At 49.3% G+C, this 25,000-nt stretch overlaps 1 protein-coding gene across 1 annotated transcript in view; it reads right to left on the bottom strand.

The window, feature by feature from the left end:
• Positions 1 to 25,000, bottom strand: part of LOC110510780 (1-phosphatidylinositol 4,5-bisphosphate phosphodiesterase beta-3) — a 157,983-nt gene that overhangs the window by 49,514 nt on the left and 83,469 nt on the right. Inside the window, exons 5-16 of the mRNA XM_036987197.2 lie at positions 24,806 to 24,885; positions 22,705 to 22,758; positions 21,291 to 21,363; positions 14,460 to 14,560; positions 12,262 to 12,428; positions 8,125 to 8,271; positions 7,583 to 7,740; positions 6,996 to 7,078; positions 6,728 to 6,812; positions 6,152 to 6,308; positions 3,230 to 3,331; positions 3,059 to 3,135 (exon numbers count right to left, since the gene is read on the bottom strand). Coding sequence (XP_036843092.2) covers positions 3,059 to 3,135; positions 3,230 to 3,331; positions 6,152 to 6,308; positions 6,728 to 6,812; positions 6,996 to 7,078; positions 7,583 to 7,740; positions 8,125 to 8,271; positions 12,262 to 12,428; positions 14,460 to 14,560; positions 21,291 to 21,363; positions 22,705 to 22,758; positions 24,806 to 24,885 — 1,284 coding nt within the window. The remainder of the gene's footprint in view (positions 1 to 3,058; positions 3,136 to 3,229; positions 3,332 to 6,151; positions 6,309 to 6,727; positions 6,813 to 6,995; positions 7,079 to 7,582; positions 7,741 to 8,124; positions 8,272 to 12,261; positions 12,429 to 14,459; positions 14,561 to 21,290; positions 21,364 to 22,704; positions 22,759 to 24,805; positions 24,886 to 25,000) is intronic.

The raw sequence follows: 25,000 nt of genomic DNA, 5'->3' as shown, positions 1-25,000 counted from the left end.
CGCCCCAAATCACAATAACCAAAACCTCACCTCTACCCCACGATACAACGCCACAAATCACAATAACCAAAACCTCACCTCTACCCCACGATACAACGCCCCAAATCACAATAACCAAAACCTCACCTCTACCCCACGATACAGCGCCACAAATCACAATAACCAAAACCTCACCTCTATAACCGTATATCCAACCCTTCTTCCCCAGCTATGCAGATGGCCCCCCAACACACCATATCTCCTGAAACATCCTCCCCAGCTATGCAGACGGCCCCCCAACACACCATATCTCCTCAAACATCTTCCCCAGCTATACAGACAGCCTCCCCAACACACCATATCTCCTGAAACATCCTCCCCAGCTAGACAGACAGCCCCCCAACACACCATATCTCCTGAAACATCTCCACACGTTTTATCATTTTATAGAACTCAAATTCCACCCTAAGGCGCGCAGAGACCATCCCAATAAACAACAGTAAAGGGTCTGTTACACCCCCACCTTTAACCCTGCTCCTCCTGGTCAGCCAAATAGACAACTTTGCCTGAGCAAACAGAAAATTCAACAACACACATTTGGCCTTCTCCTTATTTGAATACCTGTATCCCATTATAACCATCCCAACAGTAAAAACCACCCCCGACCTCTCACACAGACATTCCAACAGAGACATTAACGGCATTAACCTGGCACACACAGAAAACACACGATGCACAGTTTCACTCATGACACAGAAAGGACACCCCTGTCCGACTCCCGGTTCAACCCGTACCAACCAGCTGTTAGTGGCCAAGGCTCCATGTAGAACCCTCCACTGGAGGTCTCCTGACCTCTTTGGAACTGGGGGTTTGTAGAGCCCCCTCCATCTAAAACCCACCATACTCTCTGCCCCACATACCCCCTGCCACTGATGTGCCTTCACTCCTGTTAGGCTCCTAATGTTCCTAACCTTAACGCAGAGTTTGTAGAGGGCTTTACCTCCCACCCCCTTAAACTCCCCCAGGCTCAGAGTGTTAAAATCTAAATCCTCCAGACCCCCAGTCTCCAGTCTCTGCCGTCACCTGCAGTGGCGGAAACATTGGTGGCCCCTCTCCCTTTGGCCGCTCAAACACCCCCCTTACTGGCTCAGACAGGGCCTCCTGGACCTCCTCCAGGAATCTCTCCAGCAGCCTAAGAGACGTTAGTCCTGTTTGTTGTGCCAAGACTTCCAGGGTTTTCCACCCCTCCTCTCCCAGCAGTCTCAGGTCACCCAGCCTTTGTAAACCTGCTGTTTTCCACCCCTCCTCTCCCAGCAGTCTCAGGTCACCCAGCCTTAGTAAACCTGCTGTTTTCCACCCCTCCTCTCCCAGCAGTCTCAGGTCACCCAGCCTTAGTAAACCTGCTGTTTTCCACCCCTCCTCTCCCAGCAGTCTCAGGTCACTCAGCCTTTGTAACTAGAGGTCGACCGATTAATCGGAATGGCCGATTAATTAGGGCCGATTAATTAGGGCCGATTAATTAGGGCCGATTAATTAGGGCGGATTTCAAGTTTTCATAACAATCGGAACTTGGTATTTTTGGGCGCCGATTTCCGATTATTGTTATTTATTTATATATTTTTTTATTATTTAACCTTTATTTAACCAGGCAGGTCAGTTAAGAACACATTCTTATTTTCAATGACAGCCTAGGAACTGTGGGTTAACTGCCTGTTCAGGGGCAGAACGACAGATTTTCACCTCGTCAGCTCAGAGGTTCCAATCTTGCAACCGCACAGTAAACTAGTCCAACGCTCTAACCATTGCACTCCACGAGTAGCCTGCCTGTTCCGCGAATGCAGTAGAAGCAAATTGCTAGCTAGCTTTAAACTTATCTTATAAAAAAACAATTATAACTACTAATCCAGTTTAGCAGGCAATGTTAACCAGGTGAAATTGTGTCACTTCTCTTGCATTCATTGCACGCAGAGTCAGGGTATATGCAACCGTTTGGGCAGCCTGGCTCGTTGCGAACTAATTTGCCAGAATTTTACGTAATTATGACATACATTGAAGGTTGTGCAATGTAAAAAGAATATTTAGACTTAGGGATGCCACCCCTTAGATAAAATACGTAACAGTTCCGTATTTCACTGAAATAAACGTTTTGTTTTCTAAATGATAGTTTCCGGATTCGATCATATTAATGACCAAAGGCTCGTATTTCTGTGTTTTATGTTATAGAGACAAAGAGAGAGACAAAAAGAGAGACAGAGAGAGAGACAGAGAGAGTGAGACAGAGAGAGTGAGACAGAGAGACCGAGACCGAGAGACAGAGACCGAGAGACAGAGACAGAGACAGAGAGACCGACAGAGACAGAGACAGAGAGACCGACAGAGAGAGAGAGACCGACAGAGAGAGAGACAGAGAGACAGAGACAGAGACAGAGAGACAGAGACAGAGAGACCGACAGAGACAGAGACAGAGAGACCGACAGAGAGAGAGAGACCGACAGAGAGACAGAGAGACCGAGACAGAGAGACAGAGAGACCGAGACAGAGAGGCCGAGACAGAGAGACCAAGACAGAGAGACAGAGAGACCGAGACAGAGAGACCGAGACAGAGAGACAGAGAGACCGAGACAGAGAGGCCGAGACAGAGAGACCGAGACAGAGAGACAGAGAGACCGAGACAGAGAGACAGAGAGACCGAGACAGAGAGACAGAGAGACCGAGACAGAGAGAGACAGAGAGACCGAGACAGAGACAGAGAGACAGAGAGACCGAGACAGAGAGACAGAGAGACCGAGACAGAGAGAGAGAGAGACCGAGACAGAGAGAGACAGAGAGACCGAGACAGAGACAGAGAGACAGACAGAGAGACAGAGAGACCGAGACAGAGAGACAGAGAGACCGAGACAGAGAGACAGAGAGACCGAGACAGAGAGACAGAGAGACCGAGAGAGACCGAGAGAGAGGTCAATAAAAAAAAGATACATAGAACCATTGCGTGTTCACTTGCTCACTGGGACGACCCAAGTAAATAGAACCCACTTCAGGGAACAATAAGTGACAATCAATCAATTAGTAGAGGACTCACCTCATCAGAGTTTGGTTTCTTTAGTTCAGCCACTGGTTCCTCTTCCTCCTCCTCATCATCACTTTCTCCCTCCCCTCCTACCAGAACACGTGTCAACATGTTACCTATGTATGTCCATCCATCCCTCTCTCCCACCCCCAGCATGTTTGATCATTCAGGAAGTGAACTGACCAATAGATTTGCGAGGATCTCCGTCTTTAACCAGCCTGTCTGCCAGCCTCTCTTCCCCATTGGATAGCAGCTGGCCTCCATCACTGTCACTGAAACGGCAGTCTAAACAAACAGAAAATAAATAAATACTTGTCAATATACTGAAAATCACTACAGGAAATACATGTACTGTATAATACCACTACAGGAAATACATGTACTGTATAATACCACTACAGGAAATACATTTACTGTATAATACCACTACAGGAAATACATGAACTGTATAATACCACTACAGGAAATACATGTACTGTATACCACTACAGGAAATACATGTACTGTATAATACCACTACAGGAAATACATGTACTGTATAATACCACTACAGGAAATACATGTACTGTATAATACCACTACAGGAAATACATTTACTGTATAATACCACTACAGGAAATACATGTACTGTATAATACCACTACAGGAAATACATGTACTGTATAATACCACTACAGGAAATACATGTACTGTATAATACCACTACAGGAAATACATGTACTGTATAATACCACTACAGGAAATACATTTACTGTATAATACCACTACAGGAAATACATGAACTGTATAATACCACTACAGGAAATACATGTACTGTATACCACTACAGGAAATACATGTACTGTATACCACTACAGGAAATACATGAACTGTATACCACTACAGGAAATACATTTACTGTATAATACCACTACAGGAAATACATTTACTGTATAATACCACTACAGGAAATACATGTACTGTATAATACCACTACAGGAAATACATGTACTGTATAATACCACTACAGGAAATACATGAACTGTATAATACCACTACAGGAAATACATGTACTGTATACCACTACAGGAAATACATGAACTGTATACCACTACAGGAAATACATGTACTGTATAATACCACTACAGGAAATACATGTACTGTATAATACCACTACAGGAAATACATTTACTGTATACCACTACAGGAAATACATGTACTGTATACCACTACAGGAAATACATGAACTGTATACCACTACAGGAAATACATGTACTGTATACCACTACAGGAAATACATTTACTGTATACCACTACAGGAAATACATGTACTGTATAATACCACTACAGGAAATACATGTACTGTATAATACCACTACAGGAAATACATTTACTGTATAATACCACTACAGGAAATACATGTACTGTATAATACCACTACAGGAAATACATGTACTGTATAATACCACTACAGGAAATACATGTACTGTATAATACCACTACAGGAAATGCATGTACTGTATAATACCACTACAGGAAATACATGTACTGTATAATACCACTACAGGAAATACATTTACTGTATAATACCACTACAGGAAATACATGTACTGTATAATACCACTACAGGAAATACATGTACTGTATAATACCACTACAGGAAATACATTTACTGTATACCACTACAGGAAATACATGTACTGTATACCACTACAGGAAATACATGAACTGTATACCACTACAGGAAATACATGTACTGTATACCACTACAGGAAATACATTTACTGTATACCACTACAGGAAATACATGTACTGTATAATACCACTACAGGAAATACATGTACTGTATAATACCACTACAGGAAATACATTTACTGTATAATACCACTACAGGAAATACATGTACTGTATAATACCACTACAGGAAATACATGTACTGTATAATACCACTACAGGAAATACATGTACTGTATAATACCACTACAGGAAATACATTTACTGTATAATACCACTACAGGAAATACATGAACTGTATACCACTACAGGAAATACATGAACTGTATACCACTACAGGAAATACATGTACTGTATACCACTACAGGAAATACATGTACTGTATAATACCACTACAGGAAATACATGTACTGTATAATACCACTACAGGAAATACATGTACTGTATACCACTACAGGAAATACATTTACTGTATAATACCACTACAGGAAATACATGTACTGTATAATACCACTACAGGAAATACATGTACTGTATAATACCACTACAGGAAATACATGTACTGTATACCACTACAGGAAATACATTTACTGTATAATACCACTACAGGAAATACATGTACTGTATACCACTACAGGAAATACATGTACTGTATACCACTACAGGAAATACATTTACTGTATAATACCACTACAGGAAATACATGTACTGTATACCACTACAGGAAATACATGTACTGTATACCACTACAGGAAATACATTTACTGTATAATACCACTACAGGAAATACATGTACTGTATAATACCACTACAGGAAATACATGAACTGTATACCACTACAGGAAATACATTTACTGTATAATACCACTACAGGAAATACATGTACTGTATAATACCACTACAGGAAATACATGTACTGTATAATACCACTACAGGAAATACATTTACTGTATAATACCACTACAGGAAATACATGTACTGTATAATACCACTACAGGAAATACATTTACTGTATAATACCACTACAGGAAATACATGTACTGTATAATACCACTACAGGAAATACATTTACTGTATAATACCACTACAGGAAATACATGTACTGTATAATACCACTACAGGAAATACATGTACTGTATACCACTACAGGAAATACATGTACTGTATACCACTACAGGAAATACATGTACTGTATACCACTACAGGAAATACATACTCTTGTCAATAATGTACTGTATACCACTACAGGAAAAGTCACACAGCACAACATAATACTACATTTGGAAGTGTGTGTAGGTTTGTGTGTACTATACTCGAAATGTCTGTGTATGTGTGTGTCCATACTTACTTTACGTGTGTGTGTGTGTGTGTGTGTGTGAAGACAGTGAATACCGTTAAGAGGTGAAGCCTGTCCCAGACTGTCCGTCTCTCCGGTCCTCCTCCTCAGACTGCCCCTGGTGGACGCTCTGTGGTGGTGCTTCTTCTTGTTTTTGATCAAGATCTTTCCCAGCAGCTCCTGGGGCGACGGTAAGGGCTGAGCTGGGATCAGCTGTTAGAGAACACATAATACAATACATTAACAGGGCTAGTGTAAGGGCTGAGCTGGGATCAGTAGTGTTCCTAATTCACAGGAGGTTGGTGGCCTCTTAATTGGGGAGGACGGGCTCGTGGTAATGGCTGGAGCGGAATACATGGAATGGTGTCAAATACATCAAACGTTCAGTTTCCAGGTGTTTCATTCCCTCTGTTCCAGACATTATTAATGTGTCGTCCTCCCCTCAACAGCCTCCACTGTCCTAAAGTAGCCCCAACCCACGGTTTACCTCCCGCTAAGCCAGGGCCGTGTTTCTCTCTGCTAAATTGGTTGTTTCTTTTCAATTGAATGTCCAAATAATAGCTGGCCTGCTGAGGGGAGTTCCTAACTAATCCGTGACCTTCCTGACCTCTCACCCCTGATCCCAGACTCACCGGGTATTTCTCCAGAGGGTCGATGAGAAGGGCGTCTCCAAAGATACTTTGACAATACTCCGCCATCTTGGCCTGCTGCTTCGCCCTGCGAGAGACAGAACATAATTTAACATTTGAAAACCTTTGTAGGTGTTTACTAATGTTTCCCTTGTTTATTTTTAATTTTGTCTATTTCATTTACTTTGGCAACATATATGTTTCAGATAAAGCCCATTGAATTGAAGGTTCTCAGGATTTCCCATCTCACTACCCAGAATGCTTCACTCACGAGTCAACATGGTTTTCGAAGGAGAGGATGAGGGGATAGGGAGAGGCCTTGAACGCACTTTCTGCTATCGCTTCAATCACCTCCTTCACAGAGAGAGAGAGAGAGAGAGAGACAGAGAGAGACAGAGAGAGACAGAGAGAGACAGAGAGAGAGAGACAGAGAGAGAGAGACAGAGAGAGAGAGACAGAGAGAGATGGAGAGACAGAGAGAGACAGAGAGAGAGAGAGAGACAGAGAGAGAGAGAGAGAGAGAGAGACAGAGAGAGAGAGAGAGACAGAGAGAGAGAGAGAGAGAGACAGAGAGACAGAGAGAGGGAGAGAGAGACAGAGAGAGAGAGAGAGAGAGAGAGAGAGAGAGAGAGAGAGAGAGAGAGAGAGAGAGGTAGAGAGAGAGAGAATATATTAGGCAGGTGATCATCATATACAATGTAGTACACTGATGTGAGGACCAGCACTATATAGAAATCATTTCAGACTTATGGTAAACCTTCAAGGTTGTGTCAGTGGTCATGGTGAAGCTGTGTGTGATGAAGTACACACACACACACACACACACACACACACACACGCACACACACACACACACACCTTGAAGGGTATCTCTGTGGTCATGGTGAAGCCGTGTGTGATGTAAGGTTCCTCGTCCTGCGGCCGTCCCTTCCAACAGTCCAGCTCTATACAGCGACAACCGGTCAGTAACACCTGGCGATACATCTCCACCGAAGACAGACCTGTCAGCTGACCAACTGGGAGAGGAGGAGGAGGGGACACCTTTACACCAATCAGATTGTCTGTGTGTACAGTATGTGTATATGTGTACAGCCAATCAGTAACACCTGGCGATACATCTCCACTGACGACAGACCTGTCAGCTGACCAACTGGGAGAGGAGGAGGGGACACCTTTACACCAATCAGATTGTCTGTGTGTACAGTATGTGTGTATGTGTGAGTATTAACCTGTGAGGTAGGTGTTGTGTGTCTAACAGTGTGTTGTGTGTCTAACAGTGTGTTGTGTGTCTAACAGTGTGTTGTGTGTCTAACAGTGTGTTGTGTGTCTAACAGTGTGTTGTGTGTCTAACAGTGTGTTGTGTGTCTAACAGTGTGTTGTGTGTCTAACAGTGTGTGTACCTGTGAGGTAGGTGTTGTGGGAAGAGTTGATAAAGTAGTGGGACAGGGGCTGGTTCATATCATCTATGATGTCCAGTCTCTCTGGAGGGACCATGGAATTCTCCTCTCCTCCTAGATACCTGCTGAACCCCATCAGACTGATCTGATCTGGAGAGAGGAGGGAGGGAGAGAGAGATGGAGGGAGAGCGAGAGATGGAGATGGAGGGAGAGGGAGGGAGAGAGAGATGGAGGGAGAGCGAGAGAGAGAGATGGAGATGGAGGGAGAGAGATGGAGAGAGAGATAGAGATGGGGAGAGAGAGAGAGAAAGAGGGAGAGAGATGGAGGGAGAGAGATGGAGAGAGGGAGAGGAAAAGAGAGATGGAGAGGGAGAGAGAGAGAGAGAGAGATGGAGAGAGAGAGAGAGAGAGAGAGAGAGAGAGAGAGAGATGGAGAGAGGGAGGGGGAGAGAGGGAGAGAGAGGGAGAAAGAGATGAGAGAGAGGGAGAAAGAGATGGAGAGAGAGGGAGAGAGATAGGGAGAGAGATGGAGAGAGAGAGAAAAATAAAAGGATAGTGAGATAGAGAGAAGATCAGACAACTAGAAACTAATAACGTTGTCATGTAAAGTGGAAATGTGTGTTTGGCTCAAACAGACATCAAACCAGAGAATCAACACCTCACCAACAAGATAATCAAGTCATGTACAGTGGGGAGAACAAGTATTTGATACACTGCTGATTTTGCAGGTTTTCCTACTTACAAAGCATGTAGAGGTCTGTAATTTTTATCATAGGTACACTTCAACTGTGAGAGACGGAATTTAAAACAAAAATACAGGAAAATCACATTGTATGATTTTTAAGTAATTCATTTACATTTTATTGCATGACATAAGTATTTGATACATCAGAAAAGCAGAACTTAATATTTGGTACAGAAACCTTTGTTTGCAATTACAGAGATCATACGTTTCCTGTAGTTCTTGACCAGGTTTGTACACACTGCAGCAGGGATTTTGGCCCACTCCTCCATACAGACCTCCAGATCCCTTCAGGTTTCGGGGCTGTCGCTGGGCAATACGGATTTTCAGCTCCCTCCAAATATTTTCTATTGGGTTCAGGTCTGGAGACTGGTTAGGCCACTCCAGGACCTTGAGATGCTTCTTACGGGGGAGCCACTCCTTAGTTGCCCTGGCTGTGTGTTTCGGGTCGTTGTCATGCTGGAAGACCCAGCCACGACCCATTTTCAATGCTCTTACTGAGGGAAGGAGGTTGTTGGCCAAGATCTCGCGATACATGGCCCCATCCATCCTCCCCTCAATACGGTGCAGTCATCCTGTCCCCTTTGCAGAAAAGCATCCCCAAAGAATGAGGTTTCCACCTCCATGCTTCACGGTTGGGATGGTGTTCTTGGGGTTGTACTCATCCTTCTTCTTCCTCCAAACACATCGAATGGAGTTTAGACCAAAAAGCTCTATTTTTGTCTCATCAGACCACATGACCTTCTCCCATTCCTCCTCTGGATCATCCAGATGGTCATTGGCAAATTTCAGACGGGCCTGGACATGAGCTGACTTGAGCAGGGAGACCTTGCGTGAGCTGTAGGATTTTAATCCATGATGGCGTAGTGTGTTACTAATGGTTTTCTTTGAGACTGTGGTCCCAGCTCTCTTCAGGTCATTGACCAGGTCCTGCCGTGTAGTTCTGGGCTGATCCCTCATCTTCCTCATGATCATTGATGCCCCACGAGGTGAGATCTTGCATGGAGCCCCAGACCGAGGGTGATTGACCGTCATCTTGAACTTCTTCCATTTTCTAATAATTGCGCCAACAGTTGTTGCCTTCTCACCAAGCTGCTTGCCTATTGTCCTGTAGCCCATCCCAGCCTTGTGCAGGTCTACAATTTTATCCCTGATGTCCTTACACAGCTCTCTGGTCTTGGCCATTGTGGAGAGGTTGGAGTCTGTTTGATTGAGTGTGTGGACAGTGTGTGTCTTTTATACAGGCAACGAGTTCAAACAGGTGCAGTTAATACAGGTAATGAGTGGAGAACAGGAGGGCTTCTTAAAGAAAAACTAACAGGTCTGTGAGAGCCGTAAATCTTACTGGTTGGTAGGTGATCAAATACTTATGTCATGCAATAAAATGCTAATTAATTACTTAAAAATCATACAATGTGATTTTCTGGATGTTTGTTTTAGATTCCGTCTCTCACAGTTGAAGTGTACCTATGATACAAATTACAGACCTCTACATGCTTTGTAAGTAGGAAAACCTGCAAAATCGGCAGTGTATCAAATACTTGTTCTCCCCATTGTATATCATCATGAACCCTCCCTATTTCCCCCCTCTCTCCAGCTGGCTGGCATTATACCCCCCTCTCTCCAGCTGGCTGGCATTATACCCCCCTCTCTCCAGCTGGCTGGCATTATACCCCCCTCTCTCCAGCTGGCTAGCATTACCCCCCCTCTCTCCAGCTGGCTGGCATTACACCCCCCTCTCTCCAGCTGGCTGGCATTACCCCCCCCCCCCTCTCCAGCTGGCTGGCATTACCCCCCCTCTCTCTCTCCAGCTGGCTGAAAATACCTCCCCCCTCTCTCTCTCCAGCTGGCTGGCATTACCCCCCTCTCTCCAGCTGGCTGGCATTACCCCCCTCTCTCCAGCTGGCTGGCATTACCTCCCCCCCTCTCTCTCTCTCCAGCTGGCTGGCATTACCCCCCCTCTCTCTCTCTGACCAGCTGGCTGGCATTACTCCCCCCTCACCTCTCTCCAGCTGGCTGGCATTACTCCCCCCTCACCTCTCTCCAGCTGGCTGGCAATATTCCCCCCCCCCCCCCCCTCTCCAGCTGGCTGGCACTGTTCCACCCTCTCCAGCTGGCAGGCATTATCCCCCCCCCCCCTTCCTCTCCAGCTGGCTGGCATTGCCCCCCCCTCTCTCCAGCTGGCTGGCACTGTCCCCCCCTCCCTCTCCAGCTGGCTGGCATTGCCCCTCCCCCTTCCTCTCCAGCTGGCTGGCATTACTCCCCCCCCCCTTTTCCAGCTGTCTGGCATTACTCCCCCCCTCTCCAGCTGGCTGGCATTGCTCCCCCCTCACCTCTCTCTCTAGCTGGCTGGCATTGCTACCCCCTCCCTCCCCAGCTGGCAGGCATTACCCCTCCCCCCACTCTCTCCAGCTGGCTGGCATTATCCCCCCCTCTCTCTCCAGCTGGCTGGCGTTACCCCCCCCCCCCCCCCTCCCTCTCCAGCTGGCTGGCAATACCCCCCCCTCTCCAGCTGGCTGGCACTGTCCCCCCCTCCCTCTCCAGCTGGCTGGCATTCTGGCATTGACCCTCCCCGTTCCTCTCCAGCTGGCTGGCATTACTCCCCCCCCCCTTTCCAGCTGGCTGGCATTACTCCCCCCTCACCTCTCTCCAGCTGGCTGGCATTACTCCCCCCTCACCTCTCTCCAGCTGGCTGGCATTACTCCCCCCTCACCTCTCTCTCCAGCTGGCTGGCATTACTCCCCCCTCACCTCTCTCTCCAGCTGGCTGGCATTACTCCCCCCTCACCTCTCTCCAGCTGGCTGGCATTACTCCCCCCTCACCTCTCTTCAGCTGGCTGGCAGTACTCCCCCCTCACCTCTCTCCAGCTGGCTGGCATTACTCCCCCCCCTCTATCTCCAGCTGGCTGGCATTACTCCCCCCCTCCCTCTCCAGCTGGCTGGCATTACTCCCCCCTCACCTCTCTCCAGCTGGCTGGCATTACTCCCCCCTCACCTCTCTCCAGCTGGCTGGCATTACTCCCCCCTCACCTCTCTCTCCAGCTGGCTGGCATTACTCCCCCCCTCACCTCTCTCCAGCTGGCTGGCATTACTCCCCCCTCACCTCTCTCTCCAGCTGGATGGCATTACTCCCCCCTCACCTCTCTCTCCAGCTGGCTGGCATTACTCCCCCCTCACCTCTCTCCAGCTGGCTGGCATTATTCCCCCCCTCACACCTCTCTCCAGCTGGCTGGCATTACTCCCCTCTCACCTCTCTCCAGCTGGCTTGCATTACTCCCCCCTCACCTCTCTCCAGCTGGCTGGCATTACTCCCCAGCTGGCTTGCATTACTCCCCCTTCACCTTTCTCTCCAGCTGGCTTGCATTACTCCCCAGCTGGCTTGCATTTCTCCCCCCTCACCTCTCTCCAGCTGGCTGGCATTGCTCTGGTATTTCTCCATCAGTTGTCTGATCTGCTCTCTCTTCAGCGGAGGATACAGCACCTCGTTGAGACGAGAGTCTCTCTGACGACGGTTTATAAAGTCTGTCAACTGATCCAGGGAGAGGAAGGGCTTCCCCTTAGAACCACTGGGAGGGAGGGGGGATAGGGAGAGATAGAGCAGGCATAGAGTTGGTTAGAGAGAGAGATTAGGTTGGTAGAGCAGGCATAGAGTTGGTTAGAGAGAGATTAGGTTGGTAGAGCAGGCATAGAGTTGGTTAGAGAGAGATTAGGTTGGTAGCGCAGGCATAGAATTGGTTAGAGAGAGAGATTAGGTTGGTAGAGCAGGCATAGAGTTGGTTAGAGAGAGATTAGGTTGGTAGAGCAGGCATAGAATTGGTTAGAGAGATTAGGTTGGTAGAGCAGGCATAGAGTTGGTTAGAGAGAGATTAGGTTGGTAGAGCAGGCATAGAGTTGGTTAGAGAGAGAGAGATTAGGTTGGTAGAGCAGGCATAGAGTTGGTTAGAGAGAGAGAGATTAAGTTGGTAGAGCAGGCATAGAGTTGGTTAGAGAGAGATTAGGTTGGTAGAGCAGGCATAGAGTTGGTTAGAGAGAGATTAGGTTGGTAGCGCAGGCATAGAATTGGTTAGAGAGAGAGATTAGGTTGGTAGAGCAGGCATAGAGTTGGTTAGAGAGAGAGAGATTAAGTTGGTAGAGCAGGCATAGAGTTGGTTAGAGAGAGAGATTAAGTTGGTAGAGCAGGCATAGAGTTGGTTAGAGAGAGAGAAATTAGGTTGGTAGAGCAGGCATAGAGTTGGTTAGAGAGAGATAAATTAGGTTGGTAGAGCAGGCATAGAGTTGGTTAGAGAGATATTAGGTTGGTAGAGCAGGTATAGAATTGGTTAGAGAGAGATTAGGTTGGTAGAGCAGGCATAGAGTTGGTTAGAGAGAGAGATATTAGGTTGGTAGAGCAGGCATAGAGTTGGTTAGAGAGAGATTAGGTTGGTAGAGCAGGCATAGAGTTGGTTAGAGAGAGATTAGGTTGGTAGAGCAGGCATAGAGTTGGTTAGAGAGAGATTAGGTTGGTAGCGCAGGCATAGAATTGGTTAGAGAGAGAGATTAGGTTGGTAGAGCAGGCATAGAGTTGGTTAGAGAGAGATTAGGTTGGTAGAGCAGGCATAGAGTTGGTTACAGAGAGATTAGGTTGGTAGCGCAGGCATAGAATTGGTTAGAGAGAGAGATTAGGTTGGTAGAGCAGGCATAGAGTTGGTTAGAGAGAGATTAGGTTGGTAGAGCAGGCATAGAATTGGTTAGAGAGATTAGGTTGGTAGAGCAGGCATAGAGTTGGTTAGAGAGAGATTAGGTTGGTAGAGCAGGCATAGAGTTGGTTAGAGAGAGAGAGATTAGGTTGGTAGAGCAGGCATAGAGTTGGTTAGAGAGAGAGAGATTAAGTTGGTAGAGCAGGCATAGAGTTGGTTAGAGAGAGAGATTAAGTTGGTAGAGCAGGCATAGAGTTGGTTAGAGAGAGAGAAATTAGGTTGGTAGAGCAGGCATAGAGTTGGTTAGAGAGATATTAGGTTGGTAGAGCAGGCATAGAATTGGTTAGAGAGAGATTAGGTTGGTAGAGCAGGCATAGAGTTGGTTAGAGAGAGAGATATTAGGTTGGTAGAGCAGGCATAGAGTTAGTTAGAGAGAGATTAGGTTGGTAGAGCAGGCATAGAGTTGGTTAGAGAGAGATTAGGTTGGTAGAGCAGGCATAGAGTTGGTTAGAGAGAGATTAGGTTGGTAGAGCAGGCATAGAGTTGGTTAGAGAGAGATTAGGTTGGTAGAGCAGGCATAGAGTTGGTTAGAGAGAGAGATTAGGTTGGTAGAGCAGGCATAGAGTTGGTTAGAGAGAGATTAGGTTGGTAGAGCAGGCATAGAGTTGGTTAGAGAGAGAGAGATTAGGTTGGTAGAGCAGGCATAGAGTTGGTTAGAGAGAGATTAGGTTGGTAGAGCAGGCATAGAGTTGGTTAGAGAGAGAGAGATTAGGTTGGTAGAGCAGGCATAGAGTTGGTTAGAGAGAGATTAGGTTGTTATGGTTTGTTGCATTGTGTGTGTGTGTGTGTATTCGAGTGTTTGTTGTGAGTATGTTTGTGTGTGCATCCGTGCGTGTGTGTGTGTGTGTGTGTGAGACTCACAGCTCTACGAAGATGCGTTCTATCTCAGGTCGGAGACAGAGACTGTGGAGAAAGCTCTGGAACATATCACAAGTAAAGTCGTCTGGCTTAATGCCCTCTGCCTGGAGAGATGGATGGAGAGAGGGTGGAGAGAGGGTGGAGAGAGGGTGGAGAGAGGATGGAGAGAGGATGGAGAGAGGGTGGAGCGAGGGATGGAGAGAAGGTGGAGAGAGGGTGGAGAGAGGATGGAGAGAGGGTGGAGAGAGGATGGAGAGAGGATGGAGAGAGGGTGGAGAGAGGATGGAGAGATGGATGGAGAGAGGGTGGAGAGAGGATGGAGAGAGGGTGGAGAGAGGATGGAGAGATGGATGGAGAGAGGGTGGAGAGAGGGTGGAGAGAGGATGGAGAGAGGGTGGAGAGATGGATGGAGAGAGGGCGGAGAGAGGATGGAGAGAGGGTGGAGAGAGGATGGAGAGATGGATGGAGAGAGGGTGGAGAGAGGATGGAGAGAGGGTGGAGAGAGGGTGGAGGATGGAGAGAGGGTGGAGAGAGGGTGGAGAGAAGGTGGAGAGAAGGTGGAGAGAGGATGGAGAGAGGGTGGAGAGAGGATGGAGAGATGGATGGAGAGAGGGTGGAGAGAGGGTGGAGAGAGGGTGGAGAGAGGGTGGAGAGAGGGTGGAGAGAGGATGGAGAGAGGGTGGAGAGAGGGTGGAGAGAGGATGGAGAGAGGATGGAGAGAGGGTGGAGAGAGGGTGGAGAGAGGATGGAGAGAGGGTGGAGAGAGGATGGAGAGAGGATGGAGAGATGGATGGAGAGAGGGTGGAGAGAGGATGAGAGAGGGTGGAGAGAGGATGGAGAGATGGATGGAGAGAGGGTGGAGAGAGGATGGAGAGAGGGTGGAGAGAGGGTGGAGGATGGAGAGAGGGTGGAGAGAGGGTGGAGAGAAGGTGGAGAGAGGATGGAGAGAGGGTGGAGAGAGGATGGAGAGAGGATGGAGAGAGGATGGAGAGAGGGTGGAGAGAGGGTGGAGAGATGGATGGAGAGAGGATGGAGAGAGGGTGGAGAGAGGATGGAGAGAGGGTGGAGAGAGGGTGGAGAGAGGGTGGAGAGAGGGTGGAGAGAGGATGGAGAGAGGGTGGAGAGAGGGTGGAGAGAGGGTGGAGAGAGGATGGAGAGAGGATGGAGAGAGGATGGAGAGAGGATGGAGAGTGTGGAGAGGGATGGAGAGAGGGATGGAGAGAGGGTCGAGAGAGGGTCGAGAGAGGGTCGAGAGAGGGTGGAGAGAGGATGGAGAGAGGGATGGAGAGAGGGTGGAGAGAGGATGGAGAGAGGATGGAGAGAGGATGGAGAGAGGATGGAGAGATGGATGGAGAGAGGGTGGAGAGAGGATGGAGAGAGGGTGGAGAGAGGATGGAGAGATGGATGGAGAGAGGTGGAGAGAGGGTGGAGAGAGGGTGGAGAGAGGGTGGAGAGAGGGTGGAGAGATGGATGGAGAGAGGGTGGAGAGAGGATGGAGAGAGGGTGGAGAGAGGATGGAGAGATGGATGGAGAGAGGGTGGAGAGAGGATGGAGAGAGGGTGGAGAGAGGGTGGAGGATGGAGAGAGGGTGGAGAGAGGGTGGAGAGAAGGTGGAGAGAGGATGGAGAGAGGGTGGAGAGAGGATGGAGAGAGGATGGAGAGAGGGTGGAGAGAGGATGGAGAGATGGATGGAGAGAGGGTGGAGAGAGGGTGGAGAGAGGGTGGAGAGAGGGTGGAGAGAGGATGGAGAGAGGGTGGAGAGAGGGTGGAGAGAGGGTGGAGAGAGGGTGGAGAGAGGGTGGAGAGAGGATGGAGAGAGGGTGGAGAGAGGATGGAGAGAGGGTGGAGAGAGGATGGAGAGAGGGTGGAGGAGGGTGGAGAGGGTGGAGAGAGGGTGGAGGATGGAGAGAGGGTGGAGAGAGGGTGGAGAGAAGGTGGAGAGAGGATGGAGAGAGGGTGGAGAGAGGATGGAGAGAGGATGGAGAGAGGGTGGAGAGAGGATGGAGAGATGGATGGAGAGAGGGTGGAGAGAGGGTGGAGAGAGGATGGAGAGAGGGTGGAGAGAGGGTGGAGAGAGGATGGAGAGAGGGTGGAGAGAGGGTGGAGAGAGGGTGGAGAGAGGATGGAGAGAGGATGGAGAGAGGATGGAGAGAGGATGGAGAGTGTGGAGAGGGATGGAGAGAGGGATGGAGAGAGGGTCGAGAGAGGGTCGAGAGAGGGTCGAGAGAGGGTGGAGAGAGGATGGAGAGAGGGATGGGAGAGGGTGGAGAGGAGAGAGGATGGAGAGAGGATGGAGAGAGGATGGAGAGAGGATGGAGAGTGTGGAGAGAGGATGGAGAGAGGATGGAGAGAGGGATGGAGAGAGGATGGAGGATGGAGAGAGGGGGAGAGAGGATGAAGAGAGGGTGGAGAGAGGATGGAGAGAGGATGGAGAGAGGTGGAGAGAGGATGGAGAGAGGGTGGAGAGAGGGATGGAGAGAGGGTGGAGTGAGGGATGGAGAGAGGGTGGAGAGAGGATGGAGAGAGGGTGGAGAGAGGATGGAGAGAGGGTGGAGAGAGGATGGAGAGAGGGTGGAGAGAGGGTGGAGAGAGGGTGGAGAGAGGGTGGAGAGAGGATGGAGAGAGGTGGAGAGAGGATGGAGGTGGAGAGAGGATGAGAGAGGGATGGAGGTGGAGAGGGGGATGGAGGTGGAGAGAGGATGAGAGAGGGATGGAGGTGGAGAGAGGATGAGAGAGGGATGGAGATGGAGAGAGGGATGAGGTGGAGAGAGGATGAGAGAGGGATGGAGATGGAGAGAGGGATGAGGTGGAGAGAGGATGAGAGAGGGATGAGATGGAGAGAGGATGGAGGTGGAGAGAGGATGAGAGAGGGATGGAGATGGAGAGAGGGATGAGGTGGAGAGAGGATGAGAGAGGGATGAGATGGAGAGAGGGATGGAGGTGGAGAGAGGATGAGAGAGGGATGGAGATGGGAGAGGGGTGAGGTGGAGAGAGGATGAGAGAGGGATGAGGTGGAGAGAGGATGAGAGAGGGATGGAGGTGGAGAGAGGGATGAGGTGGAGAGAGGGATGGAGGTGGAGAGAGGGATGGAGGTGGAGAGAGGGATGGAGGTGGAGAGAGGGATGAGAGAGGGATGAGAGAGGGATGAGAGAGGGATGGAGGTGGAGAGAGGGAGGGTGGTGGAGAGAGGGATGAGAGAGGGATGAGAGAGGGATGGAGGTGGAGAGAGGGAGGGTGGTGGAGAGAGGGATGAGAGAGGGATGAGAGAGGGATGAGAGAGGGATGGAGGTGGAGAGAGGGATGGAGGTGGAGAGAGGGATGAGGTGGAGAGAGGGATGAGGTGGAGAGAGGGATGGAGGTGGAGAGAGGGATAGAGGTGGAGAGAGGGATGGAGGTGGAGAGAGGGATGGAGGTGGAGAGAGGGATGGAGGTGGAGAGAGGGATGGAGGTGGAGAGGGGATGGAGAGAGGGATGGAGGTGGAGAGAGGGATGAGAGAGGTGGAGAGAGGGAGGAGGTGGAGAGAGGGATGGAGGTGGAGAGAGGGATGAGAGAGGGATGAGAGAGGGATGAGAGAGGGATGGAGGTGGAGAGAGGGAGGGTGGTGGAGAGAGGATGAGAGAGGGATGAGAGAGGGATGAGAGAGGGATGGAGGTGGAGAGAGGGATGGAGGTGGAGAGAGGGAGGGTGGTGGAGAGAGGGATGGAGGTGGAGAGAGGGAGGGTGGTGGAGAGAGGATGAGAGAGGGATGAGAGAGGGAGGGAGGTGGAGGAGGGAGGGAGGTGGAGGGAGGTGGAGAGAGGGAGGGTGGTGGAGAGAGGGATGAGAGAGGGAGGGTGGTAGGGAGAGGGATGAGAGAGGGAGGGTGGTGGAGAGAGGGAGGGAGGTGGAGAGAGGGAGGGTGGTGGAGAGAGGGAGGGTGGTGGAGAGAGGGAGGGTGGTGGAGAGAGGGATGGAGGTGGAGAGAGGGAGAGAGGTGGAGAGAGGGATGGAGGTGGAGAGAGGGATGGAGGTGGAGAAGGGATGAGAGAGGGATGGAGGTGGAGAGAGGGATGGAGGTGGAGAGGGATGGAGGTGGAGAGGGGATAAGAGAGGGATGGAGGTGGAGAGAGGGATGGAGGTGGAGAGGGATGGAGGTGGAGAGGGGATGAGAGAGGGATGGAGGTGGAGAGGGATGGAGGTGGAGAGGGATGGAGGTGGAGAGGGATGGAGGTGGAGAGGGGATGAGAGAGGGATGGAGGTGGAGAGAGGGATGGAGGTGGAGAGGGATGGAGGTGGAGAGGGATGGAGGTGGAGAGAGGGATGGAGGTGGAGAGAGGGATGGAGGTGGAGAGGGGATGAGAGAGGGATGGAGGTGGAGAGGGGATGAGAGAGGGATGGAGGTGGAGAGAGGGATGGAGGTGGAGAGAGGGATGGAGGTGGAGAGAGGGATGGAGGTGGAGAGGGGATGAGAGAGGGATGGAGGTGGAGAGGGGATGAGAGAGGGATGGAGGTGGAGAGAGGGATGAGAGAGGGATGGAGGTGGAGAGAGGGATGAGAGAGGGATGGAGGTGGAGAGGGGATGAGAGAGGGATGGAGGTGGAGAGGGGATGAGAGAGGGATGGAGGTGGAGAGAGGGATGGAGGTGGAGAGGGATGGAGGTGGAGAGGGATGGAGGTGGAGAGAGGGATGGAGGTGGAGAGAGGGATGGAGGTGGAGAGAGGGATGGAGGTGGAGAGAGGGATGGAGGTGGAGAGGGATGGAGGTGGAGAGGGGATGAGAGAGGGATGGAGGTGGAGAGGGATGGAGGTGGAGAGGGATGGAGGTGGAGAGGGATGGAGGTGGAGAGGGGATGAGAGAGGGATGGAGGTGGAGAGGAGGGATGGAGGTGGAGAGGGATGGAGGTGGAGAGGGATGGAGGTGGAGAGGGATGGAGGTGGAGAGAGGGATGGAGGTGGAGAGAGGGATGGAGGTGGAGAGGGGATGAGAGAGGGATGGAGGTGGAGAGGGGATGAGAGAGGGATGGAGGTGGAGAGAGGGATGGAGGTGGAGAGAGGGATGGAGGTGGAGAGGGGATGAGAGAGGGATGGAGGTGGAGAGGGGATGAGAGAGGGATGGAGGTGGAGAGAGGGATGAGAGAGGGATGGAGGTGGAGAGAGGGATGAGAGAGGGATGGAGGTGGAGAGGGGATGAGAGAGGGATGGAGGTGGAGAGGGGATGAGAGAGGGATGGAGGTGGAGAGAGGGATGGAGGTGGAGAGGGATGGAGGTGGAGAGGGATGGAGGTGGAGAGAGGGATGGAGGTGGAGAGAGGGATGGAGGTGGAGAGAGGGATGGAGGTGGAGAGGGGATGAGAGAGGGATGGAGGTGGAGAGGGGGAGATGAGGGGGAAGAGAAGAGAAGAGTGTCAGTCGAAAGGTTGGGTAGTCCAGAACTATGGGTGACTGATCTGGAGTCAGCTGACAGAGAACACATAATACAATACATTAACAGGGTTAGTGTAAAGGCTGATCTGGAGTCAGTTCCTAATGCACAGCTGTAGTTAGATAAATGTGTAGAAGAATCCTTAAAGGTTGACTTCACTTCCTGATTCGATCTCATTTTACATTTGGTTTATTAAGAAATGATAGTGGTCCTGAATAGTAGTAGTTGGTTTAGGGGGTGTGGTTTAGGGGGTGTGGTTCCGGGGGTGTGGTTTAGGGGGTGTGGTTTAGGGGGTGTGGTTCCGGGGGTGTGGTTCCGGGGGTGTGGTTCCGGGGGTGTGGTTTAAGTGTGTTCGCAGGTGGGAAGAGTTAGACCAATTATTTTGGCAAATTAGTGTCACCGTGCACTAATGTGGCTTAAACTTTGGACAGCTTATCTCCGGGGATAGTTAATAAATTACACAATGTAAATGTGACAATATTTTCATGTTGCACACCTTCTAGTTCTCATTAAATGCTTTCAATATTTATATATACATTTCTACTGTTTTTAGACTAGCGGAATTTTAACATGTCTCATGTTCTTTGTGCAATTTACCGATGGTCCCTAACTAGTCCCATAGAGATATCCAAAGTCAACCCAAATTTCAGCTACACTCCAAATTGATGATGACCTCTGTGCTCCCAGCTGTGGGCATGTGGGCAGCATTAAAGTGAACCCAACATTAACTTGCTTTGTAATGCAGTCATGACCACAAATCTCACAAAACTCAGTTTTGGCCGTGACTGACTTTATGACCAAAATGATCCCATTTACACTTTGTAGTCAATTTTGACACTAGAATAAACCTTTCCGACTCATATTGATGCCAGATATGGGCTGTTTTCTAAATGAGAAGTTGATATTTAGAGGCAGTAGCTCTTTACCAGTCAGTAAACCAGTTCTACCAGCAGGGGGCAGCATAGGACAATAACACACACACTAACACACAGGCCTGCTAAGACTGGTTAGCAGTTACCATGGCAACACACTATGTTGCCAAGGCACTGGTGGGTGGGTGTGCGTGTGTGTGTGTGTGTGTGTAGGGAGAAATGGACAGAGGTCAACGACAAGGGGACCACACCTGGTTACGGAGGAAACAGAAGTTGACCTTTGAACCTGACTGTGCATAGCTCTCAGCAGTTCACATGCTGCTGTCCTGAAAACCAACATCAGATAATCTGATCTAGGAGCAGTTTGACCTTTTAAATTATAATAAATTACATTACAGGGGTGTGTGTGTGGGGGGGGGGGGGGGGGGGGTGGACCTGATCCTAGAGCACTATACATGCATGTATTGTTTTATCAATAAAGATGACGGTATTGATGACTCTGGATAACTGAAGCATTATGGATCTGTTATGAAGTAATGGATATCTGTGATTGGTTGATTACCTTGTTGGTGACCAGACCGCACTGTTCCAGTGCGGTCTCCACTCTCTTCTTGTCAGAGAACATCTTCAGAATGCTGAGAGACAGACGGAGACAGAGAGATGGAGACAGGATTGTTCAAACATTGTGCATTTAAAATGAATTGAGGGGGAGAGAGAGAGAGATGAAGGGAGAGAGAGAGACGCAGGGAGAGCAAGAGAGAGACACGAAAGAGAGAGACGCAGGGAGAGAGAGAGAGAGACGCAGGGAGAGAGAGAGAGAGACGCAGGGAGAGAGAGAGAGAGACGCAGGGAGAGAGAGAGAGAGAGAGAGAGAGACGCAGGGAGAGAGAGAGACGCAGGGAGAGAGAGAGAGACGCAGGGAGAGAGAGAGAGACACGCAGGGAGAGAGAGAGAGACGCAGGGAGAGAGAGAGAGAGAGAGAGAGAGAGAGAGGGAGAGAGACAGATGCAGGGAGAGAGAGAGACAGACGCAGGGAGAGAGAGAGACAGACGCAGGGAGAGAGAGAGAGAGAGACGCAGAGAGAGAGAGACGCAGAGAGAGACAGAGAGACGCAGGGAGATAGAGACGCAGGGAGATAGAGACGCAGGGAGATAGAGACGCAGGGAGATAGAGACGCAGGGAGATAGAGACGCAGGGAGATAGAGAGACGCAGGGAGAGAGAGAGAGAAACAGACGCAGGGAGAGAGAGAGAGACAGACGCAGGGAGAGAGAGAGAGAGACAGACGCAGGGAGAAAGAGAGACGCAGGGAGATAGAGAGAGAGAGACGCAGGGAGATAGAGACGCAGGGAGATAGAGACGCAGGGAGATAGAGACGCAGGGAGAGAGAGACGCAGGGAGAGAGAGACGCAGGGAGAGAGAGACGCAGGGAGAGACAGAGAGACGCAGGGAGAGACAGAGAGAGATGCAGGGAGAGACGCAGGGAGAGACGCAGGGAGAGACAGAGAGACGCAGGGAGAGACAGAGAGAGACGCAGGGAGAGAGAGAGAGAGAGAGACGCAGGGAGAGAGAGAGAGAGAGAGAGACGCAGGGAGAGAGAGAGACGCAGGGAGAGAGAGAGAGACGCAGGGAGAGAGAGAGACGCAGGGAGAGAGAGAGAGACGCAGGGAGAGAGAGAGAGACGCAGGGAGAGAGAGAGAGACGCAGGGAGAGAGAGAGAGACGCAGGGAGAGAGAGAGAGACGCAGGGAGAGAGAGAGAGACGCAGGGAGAGAGAGGAGACGCAGGGAGAGAGAGAGAGACGCAGGGAGAGAGAGAGAGACGCAGAGAGAGAGAGAGAGAGAGAGAGAGACGCAGGGAGAGTGGGAAAGAGAGCCGCAGGGAGAGTGGGAGAGAGAGCCGCAAGGAGAGTGAGAGAGCAACAGAGGGAGGAAGTGAAACTGGGAAAGAAAGTAGAGTTCCGTCAGGAACTGTCTCACTTCTTCACTGGAATCTTTCCATCTTGATTCACCTGCAACTTTAACTTGGTGTATCTGTGTGAGAGAGAGAGGGAGACAGAGAGCGAGAGAGCGAGAGAGCGAGAGAGAGAGAGAGAGAGAGAGACAGAAAGAGAGGAGAGAGAGTGAGAGGAGAGACAGAGTGAGAGGAGAGAGAGAGGAGAGACAGAGAGAGAGGAGAGACAGGAGAGACAGAGAGAGAGGAGAGACAGGAGAGACAGAGAGAGAGGAGAGACAGAGAGAAAGAAAGAGGGGGGAGAGAGAAAGGGAGAAATTATCAAATAACTCTCACTGTGGGTATAATATAATATAATATAATATAATACTGCATGAATGAGATACAGTGGGGCAAAAAAGTATTTAGTCAGCCACCAATTGTGCAAGTTCTCCCACTTAAAAAGATGAGAGAGGCCTGTAATTTTCATCATAGGTACACTTCAACTATGACAGACAAAATGAGAAAAAAAATCCAGAAAATCACATTGTAGGATTTTTAATGAATTTATTTGCAAATTATGGTGGAAAATAAGTATTTGGTCACCTACAAACAAGCAAGATTTATGGCTCTCACAGACCTGTAACTACTTCTTTAAGAGGCTCCTCTGTCCTCCACTTGTTACCTGTATTAATGGCACCTGTTTGACCTTGTTATCAGTATAAAAGACACCTGTCCACAACCTCAAACAGTCACACTCCAAACTCCACTATGGCCAAGACCAAAGAGCTGTCAAAGGACACCAAAGGAGACCTGCACCAGGCTGGGAAGACTGAATCTGCAATAAGTAAGCAGCTTGGTTTGAAGAAATCAACTGGGGGGAGCAATTATTAGGAAATGGAAGACATAAAAGACCACTGATAATCTCCCTCGATCTGGGGCTCCACGCAAGATCTCACCCCGTGGGGTCAAAATGATCACAAGAACGGTGAGCAAAAATCCCAGAACCACACGGGGGGACCTAGTGAATGACCTGCAGAGAGCTGGGACCAAAGTAACAAAGCCTACCATCAGTAACACACTATGCCGCCAGGGACTCAAATCCTGCAGTGCCAGACGTGTCCCCCTGCTTAAGCCAGTACATGTCCAAGCCCGTCGGAGGTTGCTAGAGAGCATTTGGATGATCCAGAAGAAGATTGGGAGAATGTCATACCTACTGTGAAGCATGGGGGTGGAAACATCATGCTTTGGGGCTGTTTTTCTGCAAAGGGACCAGGACGACTGATCCGTGTAAAGGAAAGAATGAATGGGGCCATGTATCGTGAGATTTTGAGTGAAAACCTCCTTCCATCAGCAAGGGCATTGAAGATGAAACGTGGCTGGGTCTTTCAGCATGACAATGATCCCAAACACACCGCCCGGGCAACGAAGGAGTGGCTTCGTAAGAAGCATTTCAAGGTCCTGGAGGGGCCTAGTGTAACGGTTTTCTTCCGTTGAAGGAGAGGAGGACCAAAATGCAGCGTGGTTAGTGTTCAACATGTTTAATATAGACGATAAACGAGAACACTACAAAATACAAAACAACAACAAATGTGAAAACAAAAACAGTTCCTATCTGGTGCATGTTGTATTATTTTCTGGGTGATTGTCTTCTGTCTTTGTGTCGTCTTCAACGGAAGAAAACCGTTACACCTAGGCCAGATCTCCAGATCTCAACCCCATAGAAAATCTTTGGAGGGAGTTGAAAGTCCGTGTTGCCCAGCAACAGCCCCAAAACATCACTGCTCTAGAGGAGATCTGCATGGAGGAATGGGCCAAAATACCAGCAACAGTGTGTGAAAACCTTGTGAAGACTTACAGAAAACGGGTTGACCTCTGTCATTGCCAACAAAGGGTATATAACAAAGTATTGAGATAAACTTTTGTTTTTGACCAAATACTTATTTTCCACCATAATTTGCAAATAAATTCATTAAAAATCCTACAATGTGATTTTCTGCATTTTATTTTCTCATTTTTGTCTGTCATAGTTGAAGTGTACCTATGATGAAAATTACAGGCCTCTCTCATCTTTTTAAGTGGGAGAACATGCACTATATATTTCCACAGTGAAGTTTTCATGACAATCGGTACATACACACGACTTACGCTTTGAGGAGGAAGGTGTTGCGAGATGCATTCTGGGACAGAATGTTTGTGGCTAGTTTAAAGAGCTCCTCTGTCCACACCTGAACACACACACACACACACACAGTTAACAATGATTCATAAAAACAGCGATACACACACGATCAGCTATTACCATCATTACCGCCGCACACGCGCACACACACACACACACAC

The sequence above is a fragment of the Oncorhynchus mykiss genome, chromosome 9 (genome assembly GCF_057628025.1).
Source record: "Oncorhynchus mykiss isolate SJ-2025 chromosome 9, ASM5762802v1, whole genome shotgun sequence".
NCBI classification, from domain to species: Eukaryota; Metazoa; Chordata; class Actinopteri; order Salmoniformes; family Salmonidae; genus Oncorhynchus; species Oncorhynchus mykiss.
This window is presented reverse-complemented; position numbering and strand designations above follow the sequence as displayed.